The sequence below is a fragment of the Neltuma alba genome, unplaced genomic scaffold (assembly GCF_004799145.2).
Source record: "Neltuma alba isolate B1F8T4 unplaced genomic scaffold, ASM479914v2 tig00011895_pilon, whole genome shotgun sequence".
NCBI classification, from domain to species: Eukaryota; Viridiplantae; Streptophyta; class Magnoliopsida; order Fabales; family Fabaceae; genus Neltuma; species Neltuma alba.
The window spans coordinates 227,380-240,344 of NW_021636493.1; the positions used below are offsets into that span (position 1 = coordinate 227,380).

Below are 12,965 nucleotides of genomic sequence, written 5' to 3' on the forward strand. Positions count from 1 at the left end.
CTCTCATATTTATGCATTTTTTTCCAAGATAATCCTTCTAATAATGATAGTTCTAGCCAATATACTTAATTAGTAAGGATATTTTAGGAATGACAACACTTATTTATTACAAATAACTAACTTAACTTACTTCCTTAATCTCTTCAAATAAGTCAACTGGGTCTTATAATTAGGACCAAAGGTAGTATCAAATATATGAAACGATTTGGAAGGCTGAAGGTTTGAAGCAGCAAGCTGACATCTTCATAGGACATATATAAGAATACATGGAGAATACCGTTTACTCTTAATTTTAGTCAATTGACCAAATCAAACCTCATTACGAAGAATGCCGTTTGTTTGATTAAAAAAAAAAATAAAGTCGGATTTGTCTGTTTCTAAGGAAAAAGGACATCTCTTTTTTTTTTTTTAACCATGATATGATATGACTAAGCTAGACATCTAATCAATTAATTAAAATATGCCAAACGAATCCATGGCATGCTATTTGTAGGCTAAAAATGGACGCCCTTCAATACAATCACACCAACAGTTTTTGCGGTTTTCTAACGGATTATTATCGTATCGTCCTTTCCTCTAAAACAGTGATTCACCTTCCTCTCTGTTGAATGAACAAAACAAAAAGAAAAGGCCTTTTCCCTGCCTTTGCCCGTGAATTCATTGTCAGTTTTGTTTCTGTTTAATCTAATCATATTCATTCTACGAAAAATTTTCTGTCGCTTTTTGTTCATGCATGCAAAGGAGGGATATAATGATGACAGGCTCAACAAGAAAAGGTCGTGTGCTCTCCGAAGAGAGTAATACATATGGCCGCCAAAAGTTCGACAACTTAGGAAGAAGCGATAATAATAAGGACGAGTATAACAATGATCATAACTGCAATCATTGTCCAAGAGAAAGCAATGTTGTAGATCTTCTTGGTCCATATCATGCAATGGCGGCTGATCTATACGAGCAATCTTCGTCTCCTCTCTCCAAATCTCCATGGTCATCTCACGTAGACGCCCCTCCTTCTTCTGCACCTGCCATGGAAGATAGCTCATCGTCCAGTATTTTGTTGGGGTCGTTAATCCGTCAAGAAGGCCATATATACTCGCTTGCGGCATGCAAAGATTTGTTGTATACAGGATCCGACAGCAAGAACATTCGAGTATGGAAGGACCACAAGGAATTTTCCGGGTTCAAATCGAATAGTGGTCTGGTTAAAGCAATTGTGATTGCAGGAGAAAGAATCCTGACGGGTCATCAAGATGGAAAGATCCGGGTCTGGAAAGTCTCCGGCAAGGATGAAACTCTGTACAAGCGAATGACCACCATGCCAACTCTAAGAAACTACATCAAATGCGCAACGAAACCCAGCAATTACGTGGAAAGTCAAGACAAACGACATCGCAGCAAGCTCTGGATCAAGCACTACGACGCCATCTCCTGCCTCTGCCTTACAGAAGATTGCTCCCTCATTTACTCTGCCTCTTGGGATAAAACGTTCAAAGTGTGGCGAGCAGCAAACTACAAATGCCTAGAATCCGTAACCGCTCACGACGACGCCGTCAACGCTTTGGTTCTGGGATTCGACGGATTGGTGTTCACCGGTTCCGCCGACGGCACCGTGAAGGTATGGCGGAGGGAGGTACAGGGAAAAGGAACAAAGCATTCTTTTTCAAGTGTATTGATGAAGCAAGAGTGTGCGATAACAGCATTGGCAATAAACCCAGAAGGGACCGTTCTGTATTGTGGTTCGTCCGATGGGTTGGTGAATTTCTGGGAGTGGGACAGGAGTCTATCTCACGGCGGAGTTTTGAGGGGCCATAAATTGGCGGTTCTGTGCTTGGCGACGGCACAGAATCTCTTGTTCAGTGGGTCTGCTGATATGTCGGTTTGTGTGTGGAAAAGGTCGTTGAACGGAGAGCATCACTGTATGTCGATTCTGAATAGCCACACCGGTCCGGTGAAGTGTCTGGCGGTGGAGAAAGATCACGAGGCTATGTGCAACGAGCGAAGGTGGATTCTGTACAGTGGGAGTTTGGACAAGTCAGTGAAGATGTGGCGAGTTTCGGAGCAACCACATGTTCAACAGCATCAATCGCATCGTAATAGTACTGAAGTTTTCCCCAGATCTTCGTCTCTGCGAAAATTGGGATCAAGAAGATATTGACAGCATAATTGGGCGTACGTGGCATTGTGCAAATGTAAATATTTATGTGGTTTTGCATCTTTTGAATTGCCATTTGGTAATTTCATTCACTTTTTTGTCAGCGGAAGGTGAAATCAGAATGGACCGTTAAGACTTCATCCAAGTGTGAAATTGATGGGAAAAGAAGAGTTGTGGTCAAAACGAGAGGATGACAAAAAAAGGATATTAGGTCCGGGCCACGCTAAGATATGACCTTGTATATATATAGAATGAATGATAATTTTTAAAAACTATCAGCTCATTATTCTACCCTGTTCTTAACTTTTAATCCTCGAATTGCCTATATTCTACATATTAGCAAGTGATTTAGTGGATTAAAATCATGTTTGGTACCAAGTATTGAGAACGAGAAATAAAGATTAGAATAGGATTTGAGAAAAACTATTAAAAAGTGTTTAGTATGAGTAATTTCTTATTACATGAAATTAGGCAGTCTCATGTAAATATAATCAAGGAATACCACCTCCCCCATAGTATTCTCCAATCCACATAATATACACTTGTCCAGTCACAAATAACAAGTAATTACTCATACTAAATTTTTTTTAATATTTATTCCTTATTTTCAATGTGTAGTATTAAACGGGACCTAAATGTTCTTTTTTTTTTTTGGTGGAAGAGGGGTGAATATATACAATTAGTATTTTATATTTGCAAAAGCAGTACGATCGATTGATAAGAATATCCATTTCTCTTCGCGTGATAAAATTTAGTTTTGCCCTGATGTTCACCGGGAAAGAAGAAAATTAGCGTGGCCCTCACTTGAAGTCTGGCATGGATTTGGGCAGGTTGATGTCAAAACTAGGTTGTCCTGTTTCCAAATGGCAGTGGCAAGCAAATGTGCACATTTGTTTCAATTTTTTTTTTCGGTTAAAGTATTTAAGAAAAATATCCCAATTCAAGACTTGATTAAAAAATTAATGTTAAATGAAAAAGAAGTTAAAAAAATATATAATTCGGGTGGTAAAACTTGAAAGGTTAAATAGTAATCAGGTTATTGTTTGATATTAATCATCTACTCAAGTCTTGATTTGTTATTCTCCCTTCACTAGTTGGAAAAGTTTACATAACTCGCATCAATAAACGTCGGAAAATGATAGTACAAAATCAAACATCTCTGAGCCACTAGTCACATATTTATTATACAGATATTGATACATGCACAACAGTCCAACAAGAACAATCATGCCTAAAACGGTACAAACAAAGGGGAAAAAAAAAAGCTAGGCTTCACGTAGCTCCCCTCACTTAAAAAGAGTTACAGTAGCGAAATGCATCCATGGAGTTAAAATTTAAGGCGAGGAAGAAGAAGAACCTCAAGTGGGGTTGCCTTTACATTTGTCAAACCAGTGCTCATAGTCATGTCCACGGGTTCCTTAGAGGGAGTACACATTTCAAAACTCTGCAAAAGTGTAGCCAATGTAAGATGCATCATCTGTAGTGCTAATGACATGCCAGGGCATGATCTCCTTCCTGAGCCAAATGGAAGAATCTCATAGTTTTGGCCCCTCACATCAATATCCTTATGACTAGATAAGAATCTTTCGGGTTTGAAGGAAGCTATGAGGATCTGGCCAAACATGCTCGTCACGATGTATTTTCCATATGTTCACCATCAACTGTGTGCCTGCAGGAACGTGATGACCAGAGGACAGCGTGCAATCCTCTATTGCCTCAAGAAAATTAATGAGTGTACTGGCAGGATAGAGACGTAAGCATTCTTTTACAGTGGCTTGTAGATAGGGTAAATTCTTAATGTCAGATTCTTTCACTAGGATTTCTCTCCCTATTTGGATGTCTAGTTCATCTTGAGCCTTCTTCATCACTCTTGGATTGTTAAGTATCAGACATAAAGCCCATGTTATTGCCACCATTATGGAGTCAGCTCCTGCTATCATATTCTGCAGCAGAAGAACTAGTCATAAATTAACTCGTTTTTATAACATGAAAGAGAAACAACTCTCTTCTTTTTCTCTCCGGCAATAGGCATTGTTCACACAAGAACTTATAGGCCCTCCAAGAACATAGATTCCTTGTGCAGCGCATTAAATCAATAATAAAAGTTATCTGCGGCCCACTAAATCAATAATCAGAAGAACAAAAACACACAAAATAGGGGGAAATCAATTCAAGAAACTCACCAAGCTAGTAGCCTTGATAATAGTATCAGAGTCAAAAAAAGGAATTGGGTTTTCCTGTAGGATCCTCAGCATCACATCCATGAAGTCTTGTTCTTCCCGTGCCTGCTCGCCTAATAGTCTTCTCTGTTTGTGTTCCTCCAACCACCCGCCAATGAGTTGGTCCAATGCCTTAGCCGTCTTCTTCATTTTCTTTTTAACACCATTCATATCCCACCACTTGAGCAATGGGACTGCATCAGATACCACAGGATCCCCAAATAGATGTATTAAATCCCTAATCACTTTCTGGCAGTACTGTGCCTCACCATCCTCAGAGTTTGCTCCAAAGTATCTCTTACCTGCCACCATTCTTAGAAGAACATTTAAACACAAATTTCCAAACCATTGCTTCATATCCACGAAAACCCCATTTTCAGGGCATCCTTTGCTTGACCATAAGTTGTACAACTCTTTTACTGCAATCTCCACCTCAGTAGTTCTCATATGTTTTAATTTCTCAAGCCTATGGTTTGATAGAAGCTCAATTGTTGCTATCTTTCTCAACTCACGCCAGTAAGGGCCGTAAGGTGCAAATCCAAACATCGCACAGTCATAGCCTAGAAGCTTTGAAGCAGTAACGATAGGTCTGCCGGAAAATACTCTGTCATGTACAGTGAAACACTCTTTGGCCATTTCCCAACTGCTCAATATGAGGACCTTGCATGAACCCATCTTTATGGTAAAAGCAGGTCCATACTTGTCAGCCATGGCAGCTAGTGTTTCATGAAACAGTTGATCCCTGCCAAAAAGATGAAGATGGCCAACAATAGGCAATGCCCCGCTTGCTTGAGGAGCACTAGAGGCCCTAGAGTCATCTGTAAGCCATCTCCTGAAGTAGTAAATAAAGATGCAGACTAGAGCGACAAGCAAGCTGATGATCAATGTTAGTGAGAATGGGAGGGAATCCTCCATTACATATGATAGACTGAAGATAGAGAAGTACAAGGAACAATTGATGAGATCCTTTTCTGTGTTTTATTATGTAATGGATCCCCATCCTGCTTTCCCATTTCTTTATTTTGTAATTTCGAAAATTATACTGTCTTTTTCTCTACTGTGGTGGGCAGGCTTTGACTTTCTGCAATGCAATATCTGACTGCCATTGGCGGCTTCCACTATGAAAGTAACTAAATGATATAATACAGATTCGGATAATGTCGTGTGTGGTAAAAAAATTCTGAGTTATCAGCAATTATTTGACTTGGTGAGAAGTGTGAAGATTTTGGTTTGGTCCAGACAGCTCATAGAAAAAAATTATACTCAGTATTAAAGGATTAATATAACTCATAAGCGCTTGCATAGATTCATTTCGAACAAGAGCAGGGAGAAGAGAGGTTTTTCTTTTCTTATGGGAAAAAATGTGAGTGAGTTTAGCTTTAGGAGTCAAGACAGATAGATCTCATGATATAAAAAGTACTCATAAACATACTTACAATGCACTCATCAACGTACAGCTTTTCATTTTGACAAAGGCATTCTTGCCCACACTCTTCTAATATGTAAGCAAGAGAAAAAGAATCTCATAACAAATACTACCTCCAGTCCTATTTATAAGAGCTAATTGACTAATTTGAGGAGATTAAGAAAAAAAGTTAAGTTAGTAGTTTATAATAAATATGTATTGTCTTTCCTAAAATATTCTTAATAATCAAGTGTATTGGCTAGAACTATTATTGTTAAAAGGACTATCTTGAAAAAAAATGTATAAATATGAGAGACAAAATGGATTGAGGTTTTTTATTTAAAACCAAAATAAAAGTCAAACAAAGTCTTATATTAAAGACCAAAAGCAGTACTACATACAGTCCTTAATATAAGATGTACTAGATCTTATATCAAATATTCGAAATAGTATGAAGGAAAAAGAGGATGTTTTAACAAATTTGTAGTTCTCTTTTTGGGCAAGTACAAATTTCTGATTGAGAAACTCTGTGATTCCAAAAAGTGAGATGAATTATTTCTAGGAACATAAAATGATGAACGGGTCTTTTGTAAACGTTGACTTTGATGCGAAGCAAATGCTAAAGTATCATGTTGGTGATTGTGCATGTACCTTGTTTAGTTCTATTTCTTCATCATGTCTCAATCTCAACGAATTTATTTTATATCAAAATATTAAAAAAAAATGAATTTGCTTTAGAGCAAGAGGTGGGCATGACATGTTAGCCTCAACTAAAAAATATGATAAGGGTAAGGAAAAGTAAATTATAATAAAATGTTATTATTCAATTATTGATTAATAATATAAAACATGGTTGATTATAATATCAACGGGATAAGGTGGAGTGAAAGAATGGAACTTTAATATTCATATGAGATAACAGTGAATTTAAAAAATTAAAAATAAAATTCTTTTTAAATGATCGAATGTGACCCTTGTTTCTTTAAATTTTTGTTGATGTTATCAAAAATTTTTGCTACTCAGAACTAGTCAACGGACTTGTTGGGCGTCTAATGGCAGCTCATGAGCATTATATGAAAGGGTGAATAGGACCATCGAGAGTTGGACTGGGAGACTGGGTATTTTTTATTGGTCAAAAGCAGAAATTCGTTCACTTATCAGCAAGAAAGTTCTTTACAGGCTTTTTTACTCAGATATGATGAACAGTAAAAAATTTACTCAGATATGATAAGATCAAAACTATTTACTAAGATACTACGCCTGAAATCGTTCAGACCGTGAATAACTTTAAATTTGTACAGAACTCGTTCTTGGTCTGAACAACTTCTGTGGGGCCTACATTATAAAATAAAAGTTGTTTTTGGCCTGACCAATTTCAGTGGGACCCACAATCCATATTTGTCTTATGCTCCATGTGAAATTGCTTCCTTCCATGCCTTTTCAATTTTCATTTGACCAGACCATACTTTTGTTTTTTCCTGCTACACGCAAAGTCATTCAAGAAGTAGTCTTTCATTGTTTGAAACTCAACTCACACGTAAGGATTCATTCCCTACATATTCCCATCAGTATAGGACTCAGAGAATAGTCATTCATTGTCTTCAGCTTTGTTTTGGCATGTGAGTGCATAGTGTAAAATTTTGGTCTATATAATGGCATTCGACATCCCCACTCTATCTACCTTCTCATCACTTCTCAAATTGTTCTTAAACTTGGCCGATTCCTTCCATTCTTCTTTCTCCTTCCACACTTTTCGTGTGAAGTAGGTGGTGTGTACGGTCTTGCAATTGTATACATTTTATCTCAACTTGAAGCTTAATTTTTCTTCTGAATAAGGTACATTCTTTTGATTGAATTTTTTTAAAAAAATTTTGGTATGTATTTTGCTAAATGATGGATAAAAATTTTATATTTAGTCATTTTTACATGTTGAGTTTGTTTTGATTAAAAAATATAGACATATAATTAATTGTCATGTAAAATAAATTGTAGTTTACTTTTTTATAATCTGATTAAATATATAACTATTTCTTTAGTAGATAGTGTTTGAGTAAATATGTAGTCAGATTAAATATGTATCTGGTTAGATAATATTTGGTTGTGAGCTTAGTCTGGTCTTATATTTGGTGAAAACTAGCACTAAATAGTATCCAAATTTTCCTGATAAAAAGAGTACTGATGGTGGGATTAATAATAATGAAAGAGAGGAGTTTTTTCATTTAATATTTGGGGAAAATTAGAGAGGAGGACTTAGGAAAAACAATATTTATTAAAGATAATCATAAAAATTATAATTATTTAGGGAGACCAAATAATAAAATATAAATCTAAAAAAATTACTCAACAGTAATGGCTAATTGTTTTGTCATATTAAGTAATTACAGTTTTTAAATAACTAGTGTGAAATAGTTATTAACATTTATTTTTGTTTTCAATCATAAGGATGCTTTTTTAAGTCACTTAAACGGTACCTAATGTAAAATTACACAAGTGCATTTATTATAAGCTTATCATTATTCAACGTAGATGTACCTTTATGTGCTAGTCAAAGAATAATTATATTCCTTTCAGCCTTTAATTTCTAAAATGTATACAATTGCAAAACTGCACACACCACCTACTTCACACAAAAGTATGGAAAGAGAAAGAAAAATGGAGGGAATCGGCCAAGTTTAAGAACAATTTGAGAAGTGATGAGAAAGCAGATAGAGTGGGAATGTTGTATGCCATTATATAGACCAAAATTATACTATGCACTCACATGCCAAAACAAAGCTGAAGACAATGAATGACCACTCTTTGAGTCCTATACTGATGGGAATATGTAGGAAAGGAATCCTTACGCGTGAGTTGAGCTTCAAACAATGAAAGACTACTCCCTGAATGACTTCGCATGTGGCAGGGAAAAACAAAAGTATGGTCTGGTCAAATGAAAATTGAAAAGGCATGGAAGGAAGCCATTTCACATGGAACATAAAACAAATATGGATTGTGGGTCCTACTGAAATTTTTCAGACCAAAAACGACTTTTATTTTCTGATGTGGGCCCCACAGAGGTTGGTTAGACCAAGAACGAGTTCTGTACAAATTTAAAGTTGTTCACGATCTGAACGATTTCAGGTATAGTATCTTAGTGAATAGTTTTGATCTTATCGTATCTGAGTAAATTTTTTTACTGTTCATCGTATCTGAGTAAAAAAGCCGGTCTTTACATCAGTTAACCAACACCTGATCTATCCTATGAACTACCAAGAGCATCAGACTGCAAAATCTTAAAAAGAGGGGTTGGGGGGAAAAAGGACCATCCACCACTAAACAACCCCTTTAAAGCTTCCCTGGCAAGCCAATTTGCTGCCATATTACCAGAACGAGGGATGTAGACCAAAGAGAGCTCCTGACATCTCTCAAAAACAGCTGCAAGTTCTTCAACCAAAATTCCAGCACACCAGTAGGTTGGGAGAATGAGTTAGTCCCTTACAACATGTGTTAAAAACCAAAGTTTGAATTCTCATCGAGAAATATGTCTGCATTTAATGCCCAACAATAGTAGCCAAAAAAAGGTCAATAGGAAGGGAAAAATTTAGATAGTTTTTTTTTTCCTCACTTTGATATGCACGTATTAGTCGAAGTATTCGTTATATTACAATGTCATATTATCCTTTTTTGAAAATATAATAATAAGCACCCAAAACACTATACCCTTCACAATTGGGGATAAAGTTTGTTTAGTAAGACTTGGAATATAATTATATTAAAAGATTAATTTTGTGCCACAGGATCCTCCTATCAGAGATAATTTTGTTTGAGACATTGTCAAACACTAAATATCAACATATCTCCTAGTAGAAATTCAAACTTTAATTTATTATGTTGTGAGTGATTAGCCCATTTTGTTATATCCAATCCATTGTTAATTTTGTGCCATATTTAAAAAGCCTCTGTTTTCTCTTATTTTTACGGGTCTCAGCATCTGATTCTATTCCCACTGCATACTTCTTTCTTTTTTTGGTACAAAGTTCTTTTTTGTTTGTTTCTCTTGGGAGTGTTCCTTAGGAAAATGTAGTGCATGTGTCAGCCGACCCAATACAACTTCCTAGGCTCCAAACCGACCCACACAGAACCTAAAATCCAACCCACTTACTCCTTTGAAATGAATAGCTTGTTTGTTGAGTTTAGATGGACTGTGATTTTCAGACGAAATACCATTATATGCATCCGATGACCGATATAGATAACATAAATAGCAAGTTGGCGTTGCTTTTAATTTATACTCTCAGTCTATCACCAAACAATGCACCTAATAAGTCCGCTTTTACATTCTTCCTCAATGGCAGCTCAGCCCTCAAGTGCAGGACAAGGCATAGCTCATTGTTAACATCGGCAAAGTCTATGTAACAGCTAGTTGAGAAATCTGCAGATATTGATGAACCACTCTTGAAATTTTGCGAAACCAAACTGGTCACTCACTTGTTTAAGTAGACAAAAATGGTCAAACCAAATAAGCTTGTTAATTAATAAAAGCAAGCTCCTTATAAGCTTCATCATTGGCTTTTGGCTCTTGCAACGGTTGCTTCAGAAGTGGAAGGCCATGGCTATGCAGTATTACAGCACTTTGGCCCTGCTATTTTCTCTTCTATATCATTGTGTGGCTGCTGAACAAGATGGGTTGGGAGCATCATTTATATTTGGAGATTCTTTGGTAGATGCAGGGAACAATAATTATCTTTCAACTCTATCAAAGGCAAACATTCCACCTAATGGTATAGATTTTATGGCCACTGGAGGAAATCCCACTGGTCGATACACTAATGGAAGAACCATTGGTGATATTGTTGGTAATTTTTCTTCCCCATTTAATCTTTTGAACAAAATGATTAACCCATTTTACTACTTTATATCTGATCTCACTTTTGTTTTCATAAAAAGGAGAGGAGCTCGGACAACCAAATTATGCAGTGCCATTTTTGGCTCCAAACGCAACTGGCAAAGCTTTACTGTATGGGGTAAACTATGCTTCAGGGGGAGGAGGGATTCTAAACGCAACTGGAAGAATATTTGTCAGTACTTTTAAGTTTTAATAACTTGATGGGTCAATATATATGCATATTAGAAACAGATAAATTAAATCTGATTATGTGACGTGTTTGTTGAATATACATGAATTCATCAGGTTAATAGGATTGGAATGGATGTTCAGATAGATTACTTCAGCATAACAAGAAAGGAGATTGATAAATTGCTAGGCAAAGCAAAAGCGAGGGAGCATATTATGAAGAAATCCATATTCTCAATCACAGTAGGAGCAAATGATTTCCTCAACAACTATCTTCTCCCGGTACTCTCCGTCGGAGCTAGAATCTCTCAAAGCCCAGACGCCTTCATCGACGATATGATCACTCACTTCAGATCCCAGCTTACTGTACGTACATTAAACATGAACATCTGTATCAATCATTTCATACATAATCTTAAAAACTGAGTTATATATCTTCACATATATGTTGGAAATGAACGGCAGAGACTGTACCAACTGGATGCTCGGAAATTTGTGATCGGTAACGTTGGTCCTATAGGATGCATTCCCTACCAGAAAACAATAAACCAGTTGAACGAAGACGAGTGTGTGGATTTGGCTAACAAGCTCGCACGACAATATAACGCACGACTGAAGGATTTGCTTGCTGAGCTGACAGACAACCTTCCTGGAGCCACCTTCGTGCACGCAAATGTCTATGACTCGGTGGCAGAACTCATCAAAAACTACAAAAACCATGGTACTAATTCAGACAAATTAAACAACAGCACAATACACATGTGGGATTTAATATGCTAATAATAATCTCTAATTAATCCTTGTGGTGTGTACGAACGTGATCGAATATGCAGGGTTTGTAACAGCAAGCAAAGCATGCTGTGGAAATGGGGGTCAGTTTGCAGGAATAATTCCGTGTGGACCAACATCAAGCATGTGTTCAGATAGGGACAAGCATGTGTTCTGGGATCCTTATCACCCAAGTGAAGCAGCGAACCTAATACTCGCCAAACAGCTTCTGGACGGAGACAAGAGATACATATCTCCTATGAATCTTAGGCAACTTCGAGACCTTTGATTAATGTTTTTTCCCATTCCGTACCTCTCTGTCTCTCTGTGTAATGCATCCTGCCTCTAATGAATTCAACTATAAATAAAATAAATAAATATTATGTGTTTCTGAGTATTTTACATCCAGTTGGCTACTTCGTTCATCCCTTGGGGGGTAGTTTCCACTTTCAAGTAGATATGGGTGTGATTTTTGATTTGTCGCTTAGTGTGGTTTTGATGGTGACTCTTTTCCAACTCCGTGATGGACCTGGAGAAGGAGGAAGTATGTTGTTGTTGAACGACTTGCCCGCCTTGGCGCTTTCAAAAATCCAACTACCTTCTATGACTTTACATCAATCTGCTCTTCTTTTTTTCCCCCCCTTCTTCGCAACATTCATTCGTGAGAGAGATCAGAGATGAAATGATATGACGAGTCACTTTTAATTGGACCGTAATTTCCCAATTTGGTGGTTTCACCAGATTTTTCTCTCTCCGAGGAATTAAGGATTTTTATGATGTCCATTCAATCACTTTTTTTTTTTGTCAAAAAATATCAATTGTCCTTGGACCAAAAAAAAAAAAATAAATAGAGCACACCAAATATGCAGTTGACAACCCACGGCTTTTTGGAGAAAAACCCAAAAAAAGATTTTTTAAAAATATTTTCACACAAATAAAAAAATACTTTTTATATATTTATTTTATATATCCTAAAATTATTTTTAAAATTATGGTTTTGGTTTCTCTAAACTAGTGTGTGTATATAAATTCGGTTCTTCAATTGAATTATTTTTTGGGCAGAAAATATAATATAGTCCGCAACTTGTGCGCGTGCACACACAATGATGAAAGAACATAAGCCAAAAATGAAAATAAGAAAGGGAAGGCAATGATAAGAGATCATCCCATACTCTTTCACTCGGGTGGTAATTATTCTGGGTGAATATTCAAGCCCGTGAGTATCGGGTAAAATTGTCTATTATTTCCACATGACACCATCCACTTTCTTATTGACGAATTTGACGCCTGATTGATAGCACTACATGTCACAGCCTTGATTGTTTTTTTAAAAAAAAAAATTCAAAAGAAAATCCTAAGTTGAACATT

General features: G+C 36.6%; 2 protein-coding genes and 1 pseudogene across 2 annotated transcripts; 2 read left to right on the plus strand and 1 right to left on the minus strand.

Moving 5' to 3' along the window:
- The first annotated feature begins 934 nt into the window (after positions 1–934).
- On the plus strand, positions 935–2,155 carry LOC114719143 (protein JINGUBANG-like). The gene has a single exon (XM_028904604.1). The coding sequence runs from the start codon at positions 935–937 to the stop codon at positions 2,153–2,155; it is 1,221 nt and encodes a 406-aa protein (XP_028760437.1).
- A 1,324-nt stretch (positions 2,156–3,479) lies between these two features.
- LOC114719166 (cytochrome P450 CYP82D47-like) lies at positions 3,480–5,286 on the minus strand (annotated as a pseudogene).
- A 5,068-nt stretch (positions 5,287–10,354) lies between these two features.
- On the plus strand, positions 10,355–11,994 carry LOC114719160 (GDSL esterase/lipase At2g23540-like). The gene is made up of 5 exons (XM_028904624.1): positions 10,355–10,611; positions 10,703–10,833; positions 10,947–11,195; positions 11,295–11,550; positions 11,663–11,994. The coding sequence occupies exons 1-5, from the start codon at positions 10,365–10,367 to the stop codon at positions 11,884–11,886; spliced, it is 1,107 nt and encodes a 368-aa protein (XP_028760457.1). The 5' UTR covers positions 10,355–10,364; the 3' UTR covers positions 11,887–11,994.
- Positions 11,995–12,965: the final 971 nt, after the last annotated feature.

Coding starts and splice junctions, on each gene's coding strand:
- LOC114719143 (XM_028904604.1), top strand. CDS start 935: ATGGCGGCTGATCTATACGAGCAATCTTCGTCTCCTCTCTCCAAATCT.
- LOC114719160 (XM_028904624.1), top strand. CDS start 10,365: ATGGCTATGCAGTATTACAGCACTTTGGCCCTGCTATTTTCTCTTCTA. Junction 10,834..10,946: donor ACGCAACTGGAAGAATATTT/GTCAGTACTTTT, acceptor TGAATTCATCAG/GTTAATAGGATTGGAATGGA. Junction 11,551..11,662: donor CAAAAACTACAAAAACCATG/GTACTAATTCAG, acceptor TCGAATATGCAG/GGTTTGTAACAGCAAGCAAA.